Source organism: Ptychodera flava, chromosome 7, assembly GCF_041260155.1.
Source record: "Ptychodera flava strain L36383 chromosome 7, AS_Pfla_20210202, whole genome shotgun sequence".
Taxonomy (NCBI): Eukaryota; Metazoa; Hemichordata; class Enteropneusta; family Ptychoderidae; genus Ptychodera; species Ptychodera flava.
Window position 1 is genome coordinate 16,046,695 of NC_091934.1, and position 21,655 is coordinate 16,068,349.

The following is a 21,655-nucleotide window of genomic DNA, read 5'->3' on the forward strand; positions in this document are numbered from 1 at the left end:
ACCAGGGAACGATGTACACAGTTAGACTTGAACGTCGGAAAATGTTATTTGTTATCGTTGGAAATATTTTTTTTCATGATGCAGTTATAATACAAATGACAAATCTATATCGTTTTGCTCCCACTTTACATGATGTCATGCAATCTTAGTATACAGGGTAGCAAACAATTGCTCGTTGAGACACGGCTTGTTGTTTCTCTGTTATCGTAGTTATAAAATACAAATGGTAAAGGCACTCTTGTGCCTTGCTTCTGTTTGTCATGCCCTTGACTTAATCACTCGCTTGATTTTGCAAAACAGCGGACTCTAAGACTGCATATGCACGTCAAGCAGTGAAAATGAATCACCTTGTCGCCGAAGAGCTTAACATAAGTATTCGGTCACAATGAAGATAAATAACGATTTTATAAAGTCTTTATTTCTGATCTTATATTCAAGACGATTCGGCGAACCGCATGCAAAGTGTCATTCAAGTCGACTGAGATAAAAATTTTCTAGTTGTATAGTGTCATTGTATTCTGTGATCATTGACAAACACAATATCGGAAGCTATCATGAATTTTGCTCAAACACTCCTTGCAGGTCTGGCTATTTAGAATTTCAAAATAATAATAATATAATATGTAAAGTTTACACACGAGAATATGAGCGTTGAATATTTCTTTCAAATCTTGTAGATTTTAAAGAGTAGATTAAAATCTATTAGTCGACTTCGATATAATTGTCAGTCTCATATTCATGGACCTTAAGTAATATTTATATATCACTGCCTTAAAACCATCTCATGCTTTACAACACGACGTAGAGAAAACAGTTAAAAACTCTGCTCCGAATTCTAAAGTCTACGTGATTCATCCATATCAAGTTCAGCTTTGAAGACATTATTTGGTCGACTCAACGCATATAAAACTTAAAAGTGTTGTCTGACCAAATTGCAGTCGTTTGCTTTGATTACTGACATGTGAGGACGCATTAACACACTCACAACATTTGGGCCGGGGATAGTAAGGACTTACATATACACATCGTCGACAGAAGGATATGTAGGGACAGCTAACAAAGCTGTCCGTGATAAAAAATAGTATCACCGACGGGTAGGCGCAAGTTTTCTCACATCAACGAGCGGATGATTATACAAAGAAAGACAAAGAAACCATCCCGAGTAATTGTAGAAACCATGAGGTGCTAAGAACCTACAACTTCTGATTAACTAAAACAATTTATTGTAAGTCTTCTTAAATCATGAACATTGTCTGCAGTAAGAAAATGAGAAGAGCTGTGTGAGAAATAACGTCGTCTCTCATCGGAGGTATCTTTTCAGGTGTATTTTTGTTTTATCGCCCTGTGTTGACAATGTAGGATGGGCTACACTTGAACTGTTACAATGAAGAGATTGCTAGAAAATAAATCGTGATGGCATCAACATAGTAGGTGTGATAGCTTATCGTGTGTACAAGTACAAACAGGTATGGAAATAGAGGTATTTCTGTGCGCGTTTGCGCACCTGGTTGTGTTGTACCGTGGTCCAATCAAATTCAAGGTTTAACTCTACTGTCATTCATTATTTCCATAGGGTATATTGCTGCAGGTACACGACTTTCATAAGCCTTTTGTTTAACAGTGATAGTAGTGAACTTAGTGACATGATTGGCACTTTCCATCAAAACTATGAATATTTGCCAGGCAATTGACTATATTTGTTATTTCTTTCATAATTATGAATAATTGATTGACAACTTTCCTTGGCTGTGTTTCTTACAACGAGAATAATTAACTCTTGAGTTATTGGTGATGAAATATAGAGCTGATGAATAATTTCACAATGTGAGTTAAACCACTCTCATTGACTGTTTCTAACCAGTGTTGAGTTTATCATTCGTAGGAATGCTTTGGAAAGGGATTTAAAAATTTACCATGGAATTCGAATTTACATCATCAATCAAGATAGGGCCGCTCTTCATTCCTACGGTACTAAGAAACTCAGATATGTAACTGTGAAATTAAAATGAGCTGAAAGGATGTTTTGATTGTTTTGCGAGCATATAAAATGACCCAGTCAAAACCATGTCAAACCTTTGCTCTATACATAATTTTTTTCAACCGTTTCACAACGAGACTTTGTGGCAGTCCCATTGTGTTGAATACGGTAGTTTATCCCAGATTAAGGGAAATTTAGGGCAAAAGTGTTAAACTTTGTCTTATAGCGGTCGAGGAAACTTAAAACTATGCTCTTTCATGACAAAGAATAAAGATGTGACACTGTTCAACTTCGAAATTCATTTGACAGGAGAGCAGAATAACCTAATTTTACACACTCTGTAAATGACGATCATTACTTGTATTCTCCATAAAAGAAACCTTAAATTGTTCACAATACAAATATTTCATTGCTGTATTTTTGGTCTAGCTAAGATTTAAAATCACCGTCACGAGACACTATAACTTTGTACTTCTACACTTTAGGAAACCGTCGTCGGATTGTGCAAGTTTCTTGTTTACAAACAATGTATTTCGTGCACAGCATCTAGACCCACCTCATAATCGTAGCTGCAACATTTAAATTATACGATGTAGATTATGACAGACATGTTTTAACTTTCATTAATCACCATCGTACCTTGGATACAGTGTTTACATCGGTCGTATGTGACCCATATGACCTATTAGCGCAGTTCCGAAGACTGTACCCTTTAATAGGCAATATCCATCATTCACTTTGCACTGTTATGCACCACGAGTAATAGCGAAGCGGAAGAGTTCCATTGTCTACGATTGAAGCAATAGACTGAATTCATAAATACTACATAAAATCCTTCAAAATCAGCAATTTATGAAAGACTGTTGGTTCTGTTTTCGGGCTACTGACAATCGTTTCATTCACTTCACTTTGTTAATAGACTTTTTGTGAATAAATGCTGGATGATTAGAAGATCGCTGTATTCTACATTTATCCGAGGATGAGTCACTAACACTATTTACATATTTATAGGATCACGTTATTCTGAGAGAAAAAAACAGTATGGAAAGTTGCTGGCTCACTCTAACTGCTATAATTGTAGCCCGGGCACTGTGCAATGTTTGTTGGTTGTCGTCGTGCCAGCTCTCAGGTTCTGAGGACTGGTAGCTAACATCCACCCCCCCCCCCAAAAAAAAAATCCAATACACTCCACACAGACAGGGGGCTCACCCAAGCTAATGAGGCAATAGAAGTAATTCTTTATTTCATACCTGTACTTATTTTATTTCATGCCTGTGATTTTTATTTTCATACCTGTAATTATTATCTCATGCTGTAATACAGTATGCGAAAATTTTTTTGGTGGGCGTATGGTGTAAAAACGCACGCCACTCGCTCCCTCAATTGTCCCCTGGCGATAGCGCACCCTTGTGGGGAGGTGATGATGCCTTATGTTCACGTCTGGACATGGTTTATCAGCATACGCGTCGCCAATGAAGAAATTGTGAAACACATATCTTAAGATAACGGATACAGCTAAGGTTTAAGTGGCTATTGATTTCTCTAGTTTTCAGTTTCTTTATTTCTTCATTTCGCTTTTCCGTCATTTCTTTGAATAAAATTAGCCCCTTCCTTTCGGCAAATGTTATTTGGCGAAATGGCAAAAATGTTCGTGCTGGTGGCCTCGACACCCTATGTCGACTCCATGGGTCATGTTGTGCAGAAGTGAATGAATGAACTTTGGTCTTCGGTTGAGTTTTTCGGCTGAGTTTTGAATTTCCGGCCGCAATGAATAAATTGAAATAGTTGTAATCTTCCTCAAAGCGAAAGCGCTAAGAGCTGGTACTGGTATTGGCTTACCGAGATGTCTGGGAGAGGCAGTGTGTACACACATTGAGGCGCCCGTGAGGACATGTCATACTACAGGTCCGAATGTTGAATATTTCTGGCAGATTTTGAGTGAAATGATTGAGTTTCGTTATGGTTGTCCCCTCCTTTGTTGACTGTAGGTACGGCTAAGGTGCACCGATTGTTTCAAAATTATTTTAAATATTGTTAGGAAAAAATCGCTGGGGTTAAAATGAAGGAGGTGGGGAGCATCCAAGATAAAAAAAAATCGCTAGGGGTAGATAAAAACAGAGAAGGTACTACGGCTCTGTCATTCCGACCTGGGGAGGGGGCATAAAGCGCACAATGTGCTGTTGATTAGCGAAAAGAAAGTCTGTTTGTTTGCTGAATAAATACAAGAAAACATGCAAATTTGAGACCAGGTTAGAAAGGGTGATTATGTGTTTGATATCAAAATTGCAGTGCAGCGACCAAATTGTGGAGGTAGTTGGGATAAGCGCTTTTGAAAGTAAATACTCATCTTCTTAATTTTTGGCTCACCATCGGATAAAAAGTTAAATCGATATTTGGCTGATGATATCCTGTAAATATTCTGTTAACCCTTCTTAACAAATCATTCTACTGAGAAGTAAATTTCTAGAAACCATTATATGGCTCCCACTGTCTGGAGGCCAATCTTTAGAGCAACTGTTATGCTTCAAGACTTTGTTTTAAAAAGTATCAGGTATTTGTGGTGTATTTTTGTATCTTTGACCAGTCACCTTCATTGTCAGAAATCTCTAATGGTAAATCACAGAATATGCGATATTTCTAGAATTGTGAGATGCACCAGGTAAGGATTATCACCTGTCCATGACCAGTCAGCACCACGGAGTCCTGAAAAGACTAATGAAAGCTAGAATTCCATGACAAAATCAAAATAGCCTTATATGTTAAAGGTTATATTTTGGATCATATTCAGATATTTGAAGTTTGCAAAGAATACATATGTCCCAGATATCTAACATCTAAATATGATCCATTTAAGTGTGAAACGAGAGAATCATACAGAAATTTATAGTATTCAATGATAAATTTTTGCTAAATCATAACTCAGGAATATCTAAAAACAACTGTAGAAAATCTCATGTGATAAAACATGGGGATTTCTTTGTTCTGTTCATAGTATAGTCAAACTCTGACGTATTAAGAAGCTAAAATTGTATGGAGACACTGATGGCACACAACTTTTTTACTTACAAAATATGACAAACAATCAAGGAATTAATTTGAGATTTTTATTGAAACACTGACAAAGCTATTAATTAAGAGTGGTTTTCTGGTCATTTTAATTCATTTATTACAGTGACTAATTGTTAATGAAGCAAAACTATTTCTTTTAGTAATAAGAATAAAAACGGATATGCTATACCAATTTAAGGTAGTATGCATCTCGACCATTCTCTTCCAAAACCAAAAATAAAAATCAGGGGTTACCGTGCAAACCTTGGTACTGGAGAAACAAGTTACTCAAGATTTAAGATATTTGAAATTTAAAATGGCCACCACCACTGTGTTAACTCTATGAGGAAAATAAAATTTTCGATTTTCGAAAAAGACGGTGAAATGTTAAAACGAAGCTCACAAATGGTAGAACACAAAAGACATAAAATTTTGAAAGTCCGTGTATTTATGCCTGAGGCGCATTCTACTAAAAACAAAGTGTAAACCCAAGGAAAATACATGAACTAGCAGCAGTAATTACAGTATAGTTATTACGATGTTATTTTTAAGTTAAATGCACTGAATGCACACACATAGGTTAGTTTATACTCAAAACATTTGGAAAAAAATCGAATTACTTTTGAATCATATGTAGTGGACAGTGTGGTAGCTATTTGTTCCTTTGAGTATAATTCAAAGTCAAGATAAAATCAATGCTGTCAGTAAATTATGAAGAAAATTAAAGATTGATATAACGTTTAAAAAAGACAAAAATTTATCTGCGAAACAGTAAAAATGGTTGCGAATGTCAACATTTTTTTTGAATACTTTACGTTGAAAAACTTCAAAATAATATCTCCTGACTCAACTTTTGACTTTTTAGACATAACTTTGAAACATTGGTGAATATGTACTGGAGATACATATACAGGCATTTGTATTTACAGACAGGTAGACGAACACTGGATTTCGCACTTGTCCGGTTATTTCGCAGTCCTCTACTTTAGTCAATGGAACGAACATTGCTCACACAAGTGAAAGCCGTGCCGTATATTTGCAATATACGCACTGCACGCTGAGATGATAATATCACCACAAGTTGAAAGCTGATCTTTCTGCAGCAAATTTTGTGTTAACTGTGAACTTATTCCGTTTATGAGTTCAGTCAGATGTCTGAGATTGTCATGAGAACATAATTTATGATTGTTCCACTGAACTTTTGTCGATGCAAGGAGTTAGCAGAAGAAGACTTCAGATTAGTTCAGCATGTCCCGACCGGAAGTAAACAATTAAAGATCTAAGATGGCTGCTCCCGTGGTAGCTGAACTGGACGCTCATGCTTAGCAGTGAATTGCGTGTGTTGTCGCCGACTTTCATGTGCAGACATTACACGGGACTTACAATTGTGCTCATCATCGAACATTAGTTAAAGTCGCATGTGAACTATTTGTGTTTCCCAGCCGCGTGGTCAAGTCTGAGGTACCTCTGCGGTAACGTTAAGTTTTCCATAGAAATTGTTAAGCATTTAGAAAGGGTTTGAACAGAGTTTTTGTTCTGAAAGTGTGTTCGACTCGTGCCATCGGGAGGTCGATCAGTACGGTTATTGTTACCATGGAGTAATATTTATAGTTTTGAAGTACGGTTTTACTATTTTATACCCCGATATTTGACACAATATAGTAATATACATATTTTTGTTACATTATATGACTATGTGTTGGTTCCTCATTTCATGCCATACGCTGTGTAGCCCTGCGTACAGGTGTGTGCACGTGTGTTCCCAGCATTGTATGGCCTCTACCACAGCCCTGCAATGGTCTTTGAAGAGACTTGAGGTCTCTGCAGCCTGGATCTGGACCGCAATGAAGACTAAACGGTCTTTTTGGCCGAAATTCTGCTCTATTGGGGCAAAATCCTTTCCCTGCCTACCTTTACCTCCTAACCAATCCCAGAAAAGATGCGATTGACTTCTCCTAACGTCCAAAACCGCTCATTTTTCTGAAACATAACATACTCAACAAGTTGTTTACCAATGGAGATCCCCATTTTGAATCTCGCTGCAGAGACCCCAGTTATCTCCACAGACCGTTGCAGGGCTGTGGTGGAGCCCGTATAACGCCAGGAACACACAGACCTGTACTCAGGGCTACATGCTCTGTTGCTGCTCTAGAGAGGTTAACGCCAGTCTCGGACTTGTTGGCCCTGCTAGAGAAATAAATTTGGCTGAGCTTCGGTCGGTTATTATTCTGCCGTCTCGAAACATCGGTTACACAAGCAACATTTCGGTGAAATTCCAAAGTCAATTTTGTTTTCCATAACTCAATACAAACCTTTGTAAAATTTGACCCCCTTCAATCATTGATTGTAAAATTTGACCCCCCCTAAAAAGCGGTTTGTAAAAGTCAACCCCCCTGATTTCCACCGGCCCCCCTCCCCGTAAATAACGAATGCTCCCTAATAAAAACATCTTCACATACATCTGCTTTATAGTAGGCATTGCAATCAATCAATGAATACTCCATTACCGTATTTTGGCAAATTTTAACTATCAGAAATAATTTTTAACATTTTTATCGAGCTTTCATGCTAATACTAGTATCATAAAATAGCTAATGTCAGTCAAATATTTTTACCGTATTCCTGGTCTCAATCTAGCTAATCTCTGCTATTGAAATATTCTCTTTTCTCTTCGCCTATGTTCACGTAATGTTGATCATTGCCACTATTGACATACAAAGGTGCACTATTTTATATTAATGGGGATTGTGAAGTGTCTACAGCATTGCTGCTAATATATTCAGGATTGTCCAAAAGCACTTGGGTTGCCGGATCGGCATAGTGCTGTACAGTATCAGAGTCTTCATTTGAAGTTTGAATATCGCCTTGTGTTACATGCTCTTCTAGTGGCACGTCAATAATCCTCATTTCATCTCTTGGAACAAGTTCTGTTTGGTTAGTAATCGTTTCATTTTGGTCTTTTGTGTCATCTTCTGACAAAACTCCATAAAGATCCATAACTATTATGTCGGACAAAGGCACAATCTCGTTATGTCCCTCAATGGTTTGTGCAGTGGGTTCATTCTTCCTTGCATAAGATGACAATCCATCAATTGATATCTCATTCTCTGGACCACAGTTGCTGGTGTGTACTCCTGGAGGAGTTTCATTGTGATTGCTTAGTATGGTGACAGGAGCTTGTTTCCCCTCTTGACTAAGTTGTTTGCAGTTGACATTCGGAGCTGTTATTTCAGCACTGCTTCCAGAATCATCAGGGAATAAGTGATGACCTAGTTCATCGAGGTTTACAAGTGTAAGTTTGCCATCTGGACTAAGTTGAGAATACTTTACATTAGAATCTTCGGAGGGCAGAATTCCTGATATTGACAGTGGTGTCATCAACACATCTTGACTTGAACTCGAGTAACTGATACCCGAGTTAAAGCTCATCAGACGACAAACATTTTGGTCATTTGGTAGGCTGTTGTTGCCTTGGTTGCCAATTGAACATCCCTCTACAAAAGAGCTGTTGCCAGGTATTCCACTATAATCTGGTGACTCCCCCGTAATGCCTGAATCAGGGCTTCGAAGTGCCAATAGGCCATCCCCAGGATCCTGATGGTCCATGTAATGCTGCTCATCAGTTGGTGCATCTGGATTACTTTCTTTGATCAAATGCATAACTGATGTTGCGGATGTGTCACTGTGACCGCCACTGCCCTGTGACTGGTAGTTGATAATTGGTGCGACACCATTTTTGCGAACCTTCTGATTCGGAAGGACATCATAGACCTCTCTTGCATCAAAAGTGTCATCTCTCTCTGTAGGTGATTCAGGTGGCGTATCCTTTAAAAATAAATTAATATTTTAAACACTGCATATTTAGATGCTTTTGGCAAAGATTCCACTCTTTACCGGTCGTCACGCTATTCACGTTCGAACGCGCAACGTCCTTATTGGCATATCAATAGAAGTCAAAGTACGCTGCTGGAGTGAAAATCTTGAGTACTCTGAGTACTCCTTGGAAAATCATCCGAATTACGTAAACGAACCAGAGATTTTGTTCACAAAAGGAGTTAGTGAATGAGCAATAATCAGAGTCCAGGCAGGCATAGGCCCGTTTATTGAATTACACTCAATTTGTTACATTTTGCCGTTCAAAGTTCCGACACAAGTGGTGTCGTCGTAATGGACCCATTTTCGCCGCTAGTTGGCCCGCAGCTATCCGTGGCGGGGTTGACCTTTGACCAGCATAGCGACGCACGCTACCCCGCCAACAGATAGCTGCGTTTCCACAACTACTTAAGTGCATATTGTGTTACATATTGAAACACAGGATCAACAACAATTTGGTTATGTCACGATGAAAAATACTGCATGTCATTATATACGTAATGTAATCAAAGTGAGCATGAACAATCAAAAACAAAACGGCTTCTTGCCGTCGCATCAGGAAGAAATTTGACATGCACTAGTAAGTTATAGTGACACATTAGTCCGTGTGTCAAGTTTGAAAGAATTAGACTCAGGCATATTTTCAGTAATGCAATGGCTCTGAACATGTATGCAGATATTTGACATGCTTATGTAAGTCATCGAGTGTTGTTCATATGCCAAGACAAAAAATTAAATCAGTCAAAACATGCGTAAGCAATTCCTCTTGACATAAAATGACCACCTGGCGGCCACATTGGATATATTATGAAACCATCTGATATTGGTATGTAAGTCGTTGTGTGATGATCTTGTACTGTCTAAAACAAATCGGTTGATGCATGTCTTAGAAATGGCTCTGGACACTAAAAAATCGTAAGAAAATGGCCGTCTGGCTGCAATATTGGATCGCATCACAAAGCAAATCTACGTGAATATGTATGCTTTAGTGCATTATCCTTGCGCAAAAAGCACAAACAAAATTGGCATAGCTGCAATGCAAACGTAAGACTTGGCAATTCATAGTCTGGCCCAGCTGGATTAGGGTAACAAGTTTGCCATCTTCAGAGGTTTTTAGTCCAGTCACTCTAAGGGATTTTGACATCCCACCCACCACAAATTGTAACAGAAATAAATTTCGAAATCAATTTTGGAAAAGTACCAAGAGCCTTATATCAAATTTTACCGGAACCTACTTGGTGACATGTCTAATTTGCATAAATCGAAAATGGATGTAGCACAGAGAATAATTTAGAAAACATGATGTTTTACATAGGCACTTTGATAATTTGCGTACTTCCAATACGGCAGCCAATACTCCTACAAAAATATTTTCGTCTTTACACCACGTAAGAAGCCAGCTATTTTATTGATTTTAGAGTAAGATTATATTTCTTTGGTATAGACAGATATTTTAGAGGTACATTGTTTTACAAAGGCACTTTGATAATTTCTATCATTCCAATATGGTGGACAACATTCGGTCATATACCCCGTATTTCAGTAATTTTAAATATTTGAAAGTTCAAATATATTTCTTGGGCATAAAGAAATACTTTTGGAGGTTCAATCTCTTACAGAAGAACTTAATAATTTGATGAATATAGTATGGCTTCTAATGCCCAATTCCTTAATAGCTTCTGAAAAGGTTCTGGTATATGTTTAAGGATTAGGAATCTATCATAAAGAAATGATTAAGTCATTGGACACATCTTTATGGAAAATTTGCAATAAACATATCTTTAATAACCATTTAAAAATGAAAGGTTTTTAATAGATGTGTGTGGAACCTGAATGTATAAAAATATTCCATAAGTATACTGTACTTTGTAAAGAACGTTAAAGTGAAATTGACAAACTTACGTATATGACTTACTAGAGGATTAAAGTGAGTATACGGGTATGTTAATACACTGTTACAATTAAGATGATAGAAAGTCATGCGATTTTAATTATTTTGTGATTTTTTATTTAAATGGCGACTAATAATGAATGTCAGTTGTCTGAATCTATGTTCTCTTAATGAATGTAACATTAGATAGTCTTTGTGTGGCATTATTTGCAATTTGTATACGTGTTTAATACTGTACAGTGACAAAATATGCAATCTGCAATGTTTACTTTTAAAAAGACGTATAGAGAATATTTAGTTTTTGATTTAGACAGAACCCTTATTATAGACGAGTGCATCTTTAGTAGATTTCCCTAGATGAGGGAAAAATTCAGTACATGTGACAGCAAAAATACAAAAAAAAGACATCAAGCCTAATAAAACACAGAATCTGAACAAATATATGACCCAAATGCCACAATACTCACAAATTAGCAAATTTTGCTAGCTCAATACTTTAGAATAAAAAACATCATTTACTGTTACCCTGAAATCAACACAAACATGTACCTTTGGGCGATTAGACAAAACAGACACACAGAGATTGAAAAAATGAAGAGTTGATTGTGACTCTTACCGAAGTTGGTAGTTTAGCATCAGGAATTGGGAGAGCATACTCTGACTTCTTGTATTTTCTGCGGCAACATATTGCGAGAACAAACATGATGATCACTAGTATAGTACCAACAATGATCATAGCCACTATCAAGGCAATATCTGAAATGAAAAAAAAGGAAAAAACATGGAAATATGTTCGAGATGAACTTAAGGGTCATCTTTTGAAGAGACTCAAAATACTACCATGTAGTGATGTTATTGTTTGGTGCTCCTTATATTTGTGTTTGAAAACAGTTCAAGCATGGTGTAACTTTTTTGCCTTGTTAATTTGTCCGCTGCCAGTGTCAAAGAGGTCACTCGGTAAGGTCATGCCAAAATAACATCAACACGTTCACTACAACTTGTATACATTTTCAGTCAAATGATCAGATTGTCTAAAGTTTGCACAAAACAATAAACATAATGTCTGAGCGTGTTCTATATCACAGCAGAGTTTACTCAAAATTGATATGAATAATGATAACGTATAAAAATAACCACGAATACATAGATGGATGTGAATTTGACTGCTTGATGGCAATGCCATCAGTTTTGTGCACACCTGGATATTTAATGGTTCTGACCAACGGGTTTTACACAGCGATATTGTTTTATGCATAGGACAGGCTACTCCAGTACACAGCGGGGCCAGGTTTGGCATCGGGTCAGCTACTTCTTGTCAAGCCTTTTACATGCTAAACACAATGTAATTGACAACTTGAGGCTACACACGTTTCAATGCAGTTGGGCAATAGGGTTAGGATAAACCTCCATTGGGTTACGTGTCCAGGGGGTGACTGTCCTAGAATTGTGACTGTAGCAATTAAGGCTTTGCTACGTTTTGAATATGAGTGCCTACAACTAGGACTGTAGCAAGGCTATGCTAAGTTTCTATATGAGTGCTAAAAATTGCCTTCAAGTGTGGCTTGATTACTCATTAACAAATGAGCCCATTCTGCATGAAGGCGGCTTTTTGGACCCTCTATGTTATATTTACTGTATTCTATTTACCAGACTGCACAAAATCATGGAAATGTAATTGCCACAATGTACGGTACGAATGAAGAACATAGCGCAGCATTATATATGGATCTCAACTTTAACCATTATAGAACATATTGCTCACATTTTGGGGAGGATTATGTCAGGACAGAGGAAAAAACAATGTCTCAAAACAAATAATATTGGATGGGGAGGGAGATGAATACTAGAGATGGCAGAATTGACAAACAAATAAAAGAAATGTTTAAAGAAGATAATTTCACCAAAATTGATAATTCACTATATAAATGCCCACACAATTGAAGCATTGTGATGACTAGTTTGTGAGGAAGCTCATATGAAAACATTACAGGACTATATCTGAGAAGATGAAAGATGTTCCTTCAATGTAAAACAAGTGATGAAGTTCATGAGTTCACTCTGTGCAAATTGCGGGGCGGATTAGGATTTGTTTATGCAAATTATATTAATGGGCATTATTTTGTTATTAACAGAGTATGGTAGTGATTCCTTAGCAATCAATGCGGAAAATTTATGTACCTTGCGTCTTTCATAGTATACATGAAATATAAGTTATGACTTCAGAGACTGAACAAATTAGGGTTCACAAAAAGATATTTAAGAATGGCTCGAGTCAAATTGGCACACTTGAATGCTTGTCACAAACAACTTACTTGGCATAAAGTGACAGAGAGTTACTGGCTGAGATGGATCACTCATCTTGCTGATCAACTTTTTGCCATCATTGACAGCTTTGGTAGCAAAAACAAACTCCTCATCATCTTCAAAGTGAGTGCAATCCACTGAAATTTGGACAACATTCCCAGTCCGTTGGTCAGTAATTCTTTGGCTCTCATATTCTGTATAGTTGCCATGATCATTGCTGACTTTATAAAAGATGACATATTTCAAATGTTCAACAGGCCCATTGGGTGTCAAAGGCTCATTCAGCGTAACAACAACTTCACGAGATGACTGCAATTTCACACTCGGAGGATTTGGTTTTCCAGGAACTGCAAAAGACAAATTACCAAAAACATAGTCAAGAATATGGATTGAAATGTAATACATGGCCTAGAATGTTTACCCGATTTCTTATTTGTCAGTGTTAGATTCAAGAACTGGATAAAATGCCTCGAACTAGGACGTCATTGATTTTTGCTGAAAATTTATCAGAGAAAATTGATTTGTTTAAAAAAGTTGTCTAAACTTTACTAATATTTGAATTTAAAAAATGGCCACTATCTTGTCTTAATTCTCTATGGAAAAAGTTAAAGTTTGCATTTCAAAAAAAGTAGGATTAAATACAGGTCTTTGCTTGGATCATGAACAGTCTCTATCAAATACTAGCGCACCAGTAAATGTAACAAACCAAAATGCTACAGGTACTTGCTTGACCTGATTCATTGCAGTTTACCAATATAAGAAGATCTGCAGAATGGCACCAATTTTGTATTGTCTGAATTATAATATATCTGTTCCAACTTCTGAACAAATAACTATACATTTGTCATTGTTGTGAGGTAAAAGGTAGGATTGCTATTCTATCAATCATTAGGCGAAGAAAAGCATAAAACCAACTCAATGTAATTTTTCGTTCAAAATGCAGCATCACATGTTCAAATGTGCCAAAAGTGATGTTTTTCCAAGAATGTCAGACTATGCACTACCTATAATTACCTTGAGGATTAAACATTAATCACATTACAAGGAAAACAAATATATATGAAGAATTTCACAGGAACTCACCACCAATCAGGGTCTTTACATATATCTCAGAGGAAAAATCGCTACATGGAGAGGTCACTGCACTGGTGCATGCTTGAACTTTGATGGCGTAGTTTGTATAACCTTGCAAATCCTTAAAAACTATCCTGGTCTGGTCAGTTGAGTTAGATCCATCATTGTTGTCGTTCTTGTAGTTTACAATATACTCTTTAATGATACCATTGGGTTCCGATGGAGCTTTCCATTCCAGACCAACCTCAGTTGAACTCTGAGAAGTTACAAACACTTCCAAAGGTGCACTTGGAGCTGAAAAGAAATTATCTCCATGCAGTATATTCCGTATATACACAGTTTATTGCATCATCATATTTAACATAAGCAATTGCAAAGTGTTACCAAACTGGACAGTTGGTCTAATTTGTGTGTTTTTTAATCACACTAACTGATTAAAAACATTGGCTTACATACCCTATCAATAGAGGATGTCCAGCAGTATTCTTACATTCAATGTAAAAGCAAACATGGATAACAAGATAGTCAACAAGTTTAATATCCCAGATTATCAAACAATGGCAACTTTATATACACTAGGTACTCATCAGTTGAAATACTCACTTCCTTGTGCAGTTATGTTCCAAGTAACTGTACTGTTTGGACCTGCTGCTCCTACACCAGTGTACGCTGCCAACCATACTGCGTAATGAGTAAACGGTTTCAGATTCTCAAGCTGTCTTGTAACCACGGCTGATATATTCTGGGTCTTGGTGTTCTTGTCTGCGCAGATAACGAAAAACCCTTCAATAATTCATGTCCTTATTTCACAGACTTGTTGAAGCTATAGAAATTAAATGATTCACAACTGGCTCTTTTTTACAAATATTCATTATATCTGACTGTGTAATGTTCATCTGAAAAAAGTATTAGGCATCTGCTCATCACTAGCGCGAGAAGATTTCAAAATCGTGCTCTGTCATAATCTGGGATAAACATTTCGGAAAGTTTATACCTTTCAATTTTCAGAGAAAAACATGGAAAAGAAAAGTACATTCTCTTTCCAAGAGCTGTCAAAACGTATATCTTGAAAAACGATCCTGATAAAAAGCTGAAAATGAGTCCCTGTGCCCCTACATTCACATATTGGAGATAATCATTACCTGTACAGGACACTGATGTGGACACATTCTCAGCTTCACAGAAATGCAGAATAAAGCCTCTTATGACACCATTTCTGTCGTCCAAGCATGGTGGCTGCCAGGTTACTTGAAGACTAGATGGCTCATCATCCATAGGCACGACTTGAATATGTGTTGGTGGGCCAGATGGTACTAAAAGGAGGTGCAATTGGAGAAATGGTTGTAAATTTTAGATTTGTGTTAGTGAGTTCCTGAATGAATCATGGAAGAATCATGGGAGAAAAGATAAATTGATCGAGAATCATGACAAGAATTGAGCAAACTTATGGCAACTTTCACAATATGATATGAAAAACTTTAAGTGCTTATATTTTCATTGCATTTCACATGGTGTACATGATTTTTGAAGTAAATTTCTTGCCTACACTGACTGTAATCTTAGGAAGAACATTTACTTTGAGTTTGATTTTGACTGGGAGTTGAAACGAGAATATTGGAGTGAAATTTTTACCCAAATTAGTTTGTTTCTAAAATCTCCTAGTGCTCAATCTATGAATAAAACAGCAAAACAAATCTATCAACACGATTGGAACTAATTTGGGATAATTGGATGGTGAAGTAAGGTCAATTTCACCTGCAAATGTAACCTCATCTGCTTTTCTTATGAGTTACACACTTGTTTTTATGAGTAATTTATAATATCGCAACATTCAGCTATATGGCACCTAACATTTTTGAGAAATTTGGAAAATATGAAAATCCAATTATCCCAAATTAGTTCCAATCGTGTTTAACATACTTTTTCATAACTGAAATCTTTTTTTTAATTAATGCCTTAAAAAGCACAACCATGTGGGCTGTACAAGATATGCTGTTTCCTGATCTCAGTCAAGTCAGTCTTGCTTAAGACTAGTATTCAGCGGTTTCTGATGGCTTGTGACCAAATTCACCAAATGTTACGAAAGCTGCACTGCCTAATGAAATTACCCAGTTCAGATCATACAGAATCATATTTTTCTCTGCCAGCAAATGATCTCTGTATGTTACACTTATAAATTCCTTGGATGTTATTAATGAAACGTGCAAAAATGATTGAAAGGTTGTCATTTACTAAAGGAACACTTTTGAAATAAACTAACTTCCTTCCTCCGTATATTGAAAGGCTGCCTGTGAGAGACCTCCACCACCAACAGCCGTATACGCCTGAACGTAGAATTCATACAAAACATACTCTTCCAGACCTTTGACTTCATACTGAAGCTTCTTGGTTGAACCACCTAAATTCCTAAACAGAGAATACAGATTTAACAAAAAAAATAACATCATTATGTGGAAGCATTTGTACAGCATTCCTCATTCCTCGCCATAAAAACAGCATTTCAATCCTAACCTCGATATGTTGACGTTCTGCTGATCAGGTGGTACTAATTAATTATTGTCGTTTAGTAATGGTAGATAACTGAGATTTCAGTATATAACAAGATTAGATGAAAATAAATGAGTACATCTGTCTACATACAGAACTTGTACAAGGTATGTGACATGTCGTCAATAGCTGATGCATAATTACGTAAAACTTTACATACTATGTACATCAGTCTCATATCATTTGAATATCCTGTATCTTTGAAGGTTGTTGAAACAAGTTAAAAAATAAACTGCTGATAGCTTACAATTCTGAGCTGCTACTTCTCCAGTAAATCTTGTACTCTGTGATACGCCCTCGTGGATATTGAGGAGGCTCCCATCTTACCCGTACACTATTCTTGTCTATGGCGACAGCACTGACACGGAGTGGTTCACTTGGCGCTGAAATCAAATCAAATACGACAGATCAAGACTTGCCTTTTTCAATAGTTTTCTGTAAATACGAATGCACCCAACATTATAATCTTATCTTTGCGGTATATATGCATATATCCTAACTCAAACTGTTAACTGCCACCTAGGTGCTTGTTCATTCGTTGTCTTACTGGCATATAGAAATACGCTAAGAATTAGTTTGTAAAATCCAGACGCAAAGCCCTCAGGAATAGCAAAACCTGTGGGAGATTTTGCTGGTTTGTTAAAAGATACATAGAAACATTGTGCTTGCGACATGTGTTACCATGCCAAAAAATATGAGAGACGATAATGTTTTTTTTTTCTGAGGCTTCATTGAGAGCTAATTACCTTTAATTGAATATGCCTCTGATATTCAATTAATATATTAGTATGAGAGAAATGATTTCTTATGGATTGACTGTGAGAAAACCAATTTCTCACCAATTGACAGGATCCAATTTCTTACGGATATAGAGCGCGAAAATGGATTTCTTGACAATTGACCGCAAGAATACATTATTCTCACTTGCTTAGTGTGAGAAAAACATACACCTTTCTTGGCCAAAAATGATAAACTCTCCGTTTCTTGCTATTGGCATCTCCGTATCTTCTTTATTTGAGACCCTGCCATTGCAAATATTAGCGGGTAAAAGTAAATACACACAATCTCACCTTGTGCAAGATCTAAAATAGTCAGTGAACTTGGTGGTGATGAGCCTGCATTATTGAACGTTACAACTTGAATATTGTACGATGCATACTTCTCCAACCCTAAAATACAAACAAAAAGAGATAAATTTCTGGTCGCTTGTATTTTGAAAATATGACACCATCAAACTTTGATCAATCACTTCCTGATTACAATTTTTGGCTTACATGAATTAAGAATAAAAACCTTGACTAAAATTTTAAAATGGAACCTGTAAGTTGGTATAAACTCAGACTTTGATGCTGTAAGGGATACAGTAGAACAATCCATCGAAAGAAGAAAGTATACTGAGGATTCATTCTATACAATCAGAGTGTTGTGTACATGACAAATAGTATACCACACATATGATTAATGTAAAGCTACGACATACTTGCACCTCACGATATCAACTAAAACTCCAGTACATATAAATGAATTATTTCAGTGCCTTTTTAATATTAAGAACACTTTGTGGAGTAATTCAAATACATTACTCTACACCCTATATCTTGCTTGTCAAACTCACAGTTAAGCTTATGCACTGCGAGAGTGCGCACTGTAGCTGTTGTTGCATCAGTTTTGAACTTTGGCAGGAATAAGAGAATTGTACAATCAATCCGACAACATTCTCCCAAACATACTCAGTGGACTAGATCAGGTATAAACATTCATTATACAATATTTTGATACAGATTGAAAAAGTAGTTTTACCTTGTAATTCATGAGACGTGGCGTTTGCAGATGCGTTCGCTAGTATCTTGATATTTTCAGCTTCTTTATTTATTGTAATAGTATATCCTAGCACTTCACCCTTCATTTCTCTGACGCCGAGTGGCTATGATAAAGTAAACATATATTCTAAAAATGTCAATGATGGCTTCAGGAAATTCAAGAAGCTATGTTGACACTAAGACTGTGTAGCAAGTATTGGCGATATTCATAGTGGACCATTTTCTGTTCAAATGGAACAGACCAACGCGCCAGTACTTTTAACGTGCAGTCATTCTTTTTTTATTCAAATATTAGTAAACACGTGTTATACCCGCTACCTATAGTCAGGCAACAAGTGGTACGAAATATTTGGTGATTTTATTAGACCTGAAGATATGCATATAAGTATATACTCGAGGTAGTTTGCAGCTCGAAATTAAAAATCTTAAACTTTTGCTCAAATTTTCCGTGAGGAGACATTTCTTTTGGGAATCACATATAAAAAATCAGGTTTCTTTGCAAATTTTCATATCAGAGAAACAAGTGACCTTAAATATGTCTGTATTTAAATGAAAACGGCCACAATCCCTGTTAACTCTATGACGAAAAATAACACTCTCCATTCTCAAAAACACTTTAAGATGGATGAAACTTTATCTCACCGAAAAGTAGTCGATCAGAAAAGAAGTGTACAAATAAAAATCAGGTTACTTTGCAAATGTTCTTACAAGAGAAACGAATGACCGTAAATTTGTCTGTATTTGAAATTCAAATTGGTCACCATCCCTGTGTTTCTTATAACTCTAAAACGAAAACTTACATTTTCCATTTTCAAAAACACTTTAAGATCATGAAGAGTTTTCTCACTCCCCGGGCTTTAAAATGAGCCACAAAAAGTGGTAGATCAGAAAAGAATTGCAAAAAATGGGAGTCCGAATATCTGTTCCAAAGGCACAGAATTTCTACCTTTAGGGTCACATCTTTTTTCTTCGTGTGATATGGTGCCAAGAGAATATATACAGGTTTAAACATTGTACTGGTCACATATATGGATATGTGTTTGTAAACAGGACATAGGAAACTGCTATGTGCATGTCCTTCCTCTTATTTTAAGTGATAATTACCTTCCAAAATACTGTAACATCTCTCTTGCTAGATTCATTAGTGTTGTCCATATTTTTATAGCTGATTCCCAAATGAGAGATGGGTGCTGATAAAAGAAAAAAACACAGGTATATGATGTACTTATTGGTTATCAATATTGTAAAGCTACTTCTTACACAGATACATACAGCAGATTCTACCTGTATAACTGTACACATTGTGACAGACCACATAAAACAATGCTTCTATTGGTAGAAAAGCTTCTGCAAATGTCTGTCACACGTACCGTATACAACTTTGTAATACAGATCTGGCATGAAATATTGTGAAAGGTGATTGGTGACAACTGCTCGCCATTGTTTGTTACACTCAGAGAACATTCACGACTTTCAAATGAAGGATGTGATAGACTACTGATATATTGTATATTACCCGAAACACATCAATACTCAATTTCAATACAGAGATTGTAGTGTAGCGTAGATAATTCTAACCTAGCAAGTGAGTCATTGAGTAATTGACTGAGCGCTCTCACCAAATGTGGCTAATTGGTCAGACTCCCTAGCTAGGTTGTAATTATCCACGCCGTGCGGAGATCGATCAACGCTGTTATCTAATCCTGTGTGACTCTAGAAACTACCAACGGATTTTAAAATGCTTTAATATCATTGTTCACCTTGTTCATGAGTCCTCACAATGACAATATCAGACCAATCAACTCCAGTTACTGCCATCTGCTGGCAGCAGACAGCTGAATGCTGTAATGGGTATACCCTTCAAGTTGGCACACTCTTTTTTCTCTGGATGTTTGTGTTATGGGCTATTGTTGAAAAAGCAGAGGATAAGTCCACTAAATGGCAAATCGTAATGTGTGTATTAGTTTCCCGTGCTAACAACAACATCAACGTTCTGTTTATGTATTGATGTATACTGCAATTAACACAACTGAATGACACTCCAATGGACTGTCATTTCCAATTGACCATTGCAAAAATGCATGATATCACTATGTAGTTCATAATGAACTCTATTCTATTGCTGATCGAGTTGTACCAATGCCATTTTTAGAGGGTATACATGCATTTACTAGATGTGCATACGTACGTTTTCCCATTCATCTGTATCCCATTCTGACGCATATCGCAGTCTATAATGCAATGTGGAATAGCGAAAATGTTCTGGATGCGCCATCCACAAGGATAGTCCCAGCTAACTGCAACACATGTTCCACTCTCAGCAACAGCTGTTATGTTACTTGGAGCAAATAGTACAGCTGTAGATTAAGTGATGATGCTATGCATATTATTTACTCTCATATCATGGGTATGCACATACAATGCACTGTATACCTTTAAGTAAGTAATGGATGGCACAATGACAAGTCATGCAGATTGTCATTTAAAATACTGTAAAGTGGTAAATAACAAATGGCTCCTGTGTGTGGAACTCACATTGAAGCCATTCTACCGTCAAATTATAAGCCTTATATAAGAGCCAGTTTATTATACAATTGTGATAATAATCATGATTTACAGAAAATGCCAAAAAATCATAATGACAAAAATGCAAACTATAAAAAACACATTATAGTGATATACTGGTGTTTGTCAGTGGATTGATAGTAACGTTTGAGAATTTGAAGAATCTTGGGATATCAGATGTTCACTTTGTTAAGTTCAAAGACAACGACCCAGCAAAAGTACAATATTTAAACTTTGCTTTCACTAGGCCAACCTGCAGAGTACTGAGCTAATACAGAGTTGACTGTTAATTATTTCTCAGCGATTCAAGCCCCTGTAGTTGTAACACTTGAATTTTGTTGACCTGGTCTCTGGTTTTCTTTAAATTCTACGAATTTAAGGATATAGTCTCTATTACTGACAAATCGGACAAGTAGATTTAAATTTTAACCGTTATTTTGATTTCCCACCATTTTTAATAACTGATAATATTACAAATAAAACAATCATATAATATGCCAATGGAAAACATTCAGCACTATGCATTAATTGGACTACTCTGTTGTTTCATTGAAG

At 36.5% G+C, this 21,655-nt stretch overlaps 2 protein-coding genes across 2 annotated transcripts in view; both read right to left on the reverse strand.

Moving 5' to 3' along the window:
• Window positions 1–21,655, reverse strand: part of LOC139136864 (protein sidekick homolog) — a 311,194-nt gene that overhangs the window by 136,169 nt on the left and 153,370 nt on the right. The gene's annotated exons all lie outside the window — the stretch shown is intronic.
• On the reverse strand, window positions 7,441–20,026 carry LOC139136865 (protein sidekick-2-like). Its single transcript, XM_070704702.1, has 11 exons — window positions 19,640–20,026; window positions 18,516–18,639; window positions 17,786–17,884; window positions 16,963–17,098; window positions 16,429–16,574; window positions 15,311–15,481; window positions 14,772–14,930; window positions 14,178–14,462; window positions 13,103–13,441; window positions 11,407–11,546; window positions 7,441–8,851 (listed from the first exon to the last, which is right to left on the reverse strand). Exons 1-11 carry the CDS (start codon window positions 19,850–19,852, stop codon window positions 7,757–7,759), a joined length of 2,907 nt encoding a protein of 968 aa, XP_070560803.1. The 5' UTR covers window positions 19,853–20,026; the 3' UTR covers window positions 7,441–7,756.

Bases quoted from the DNA above. Each gene is read 5' to 3' on its own strand.
- LOC139136865 (XM_070704702.1), bottom strand. From the start codon at position 19,852: ATGTGGTCTGTCACAATGTGTACAGTTATACAGGTAGAATCTGCTGTA. The intron at 16,575-16,962 runs GTAAGCTATCAG...TTCTCTGTTTAG, and splicing joins AGAAGTAGCAGCTCAGAATT to GAATTTAGGTGGTTCAACCA. The intron at 8,852-11,406 runs GTAAGAGTCACA...TTATTTTTAAAG, and splicing joins ATGCTAAACTACCAACTTCG to GATACGCCACCTGAATCACC.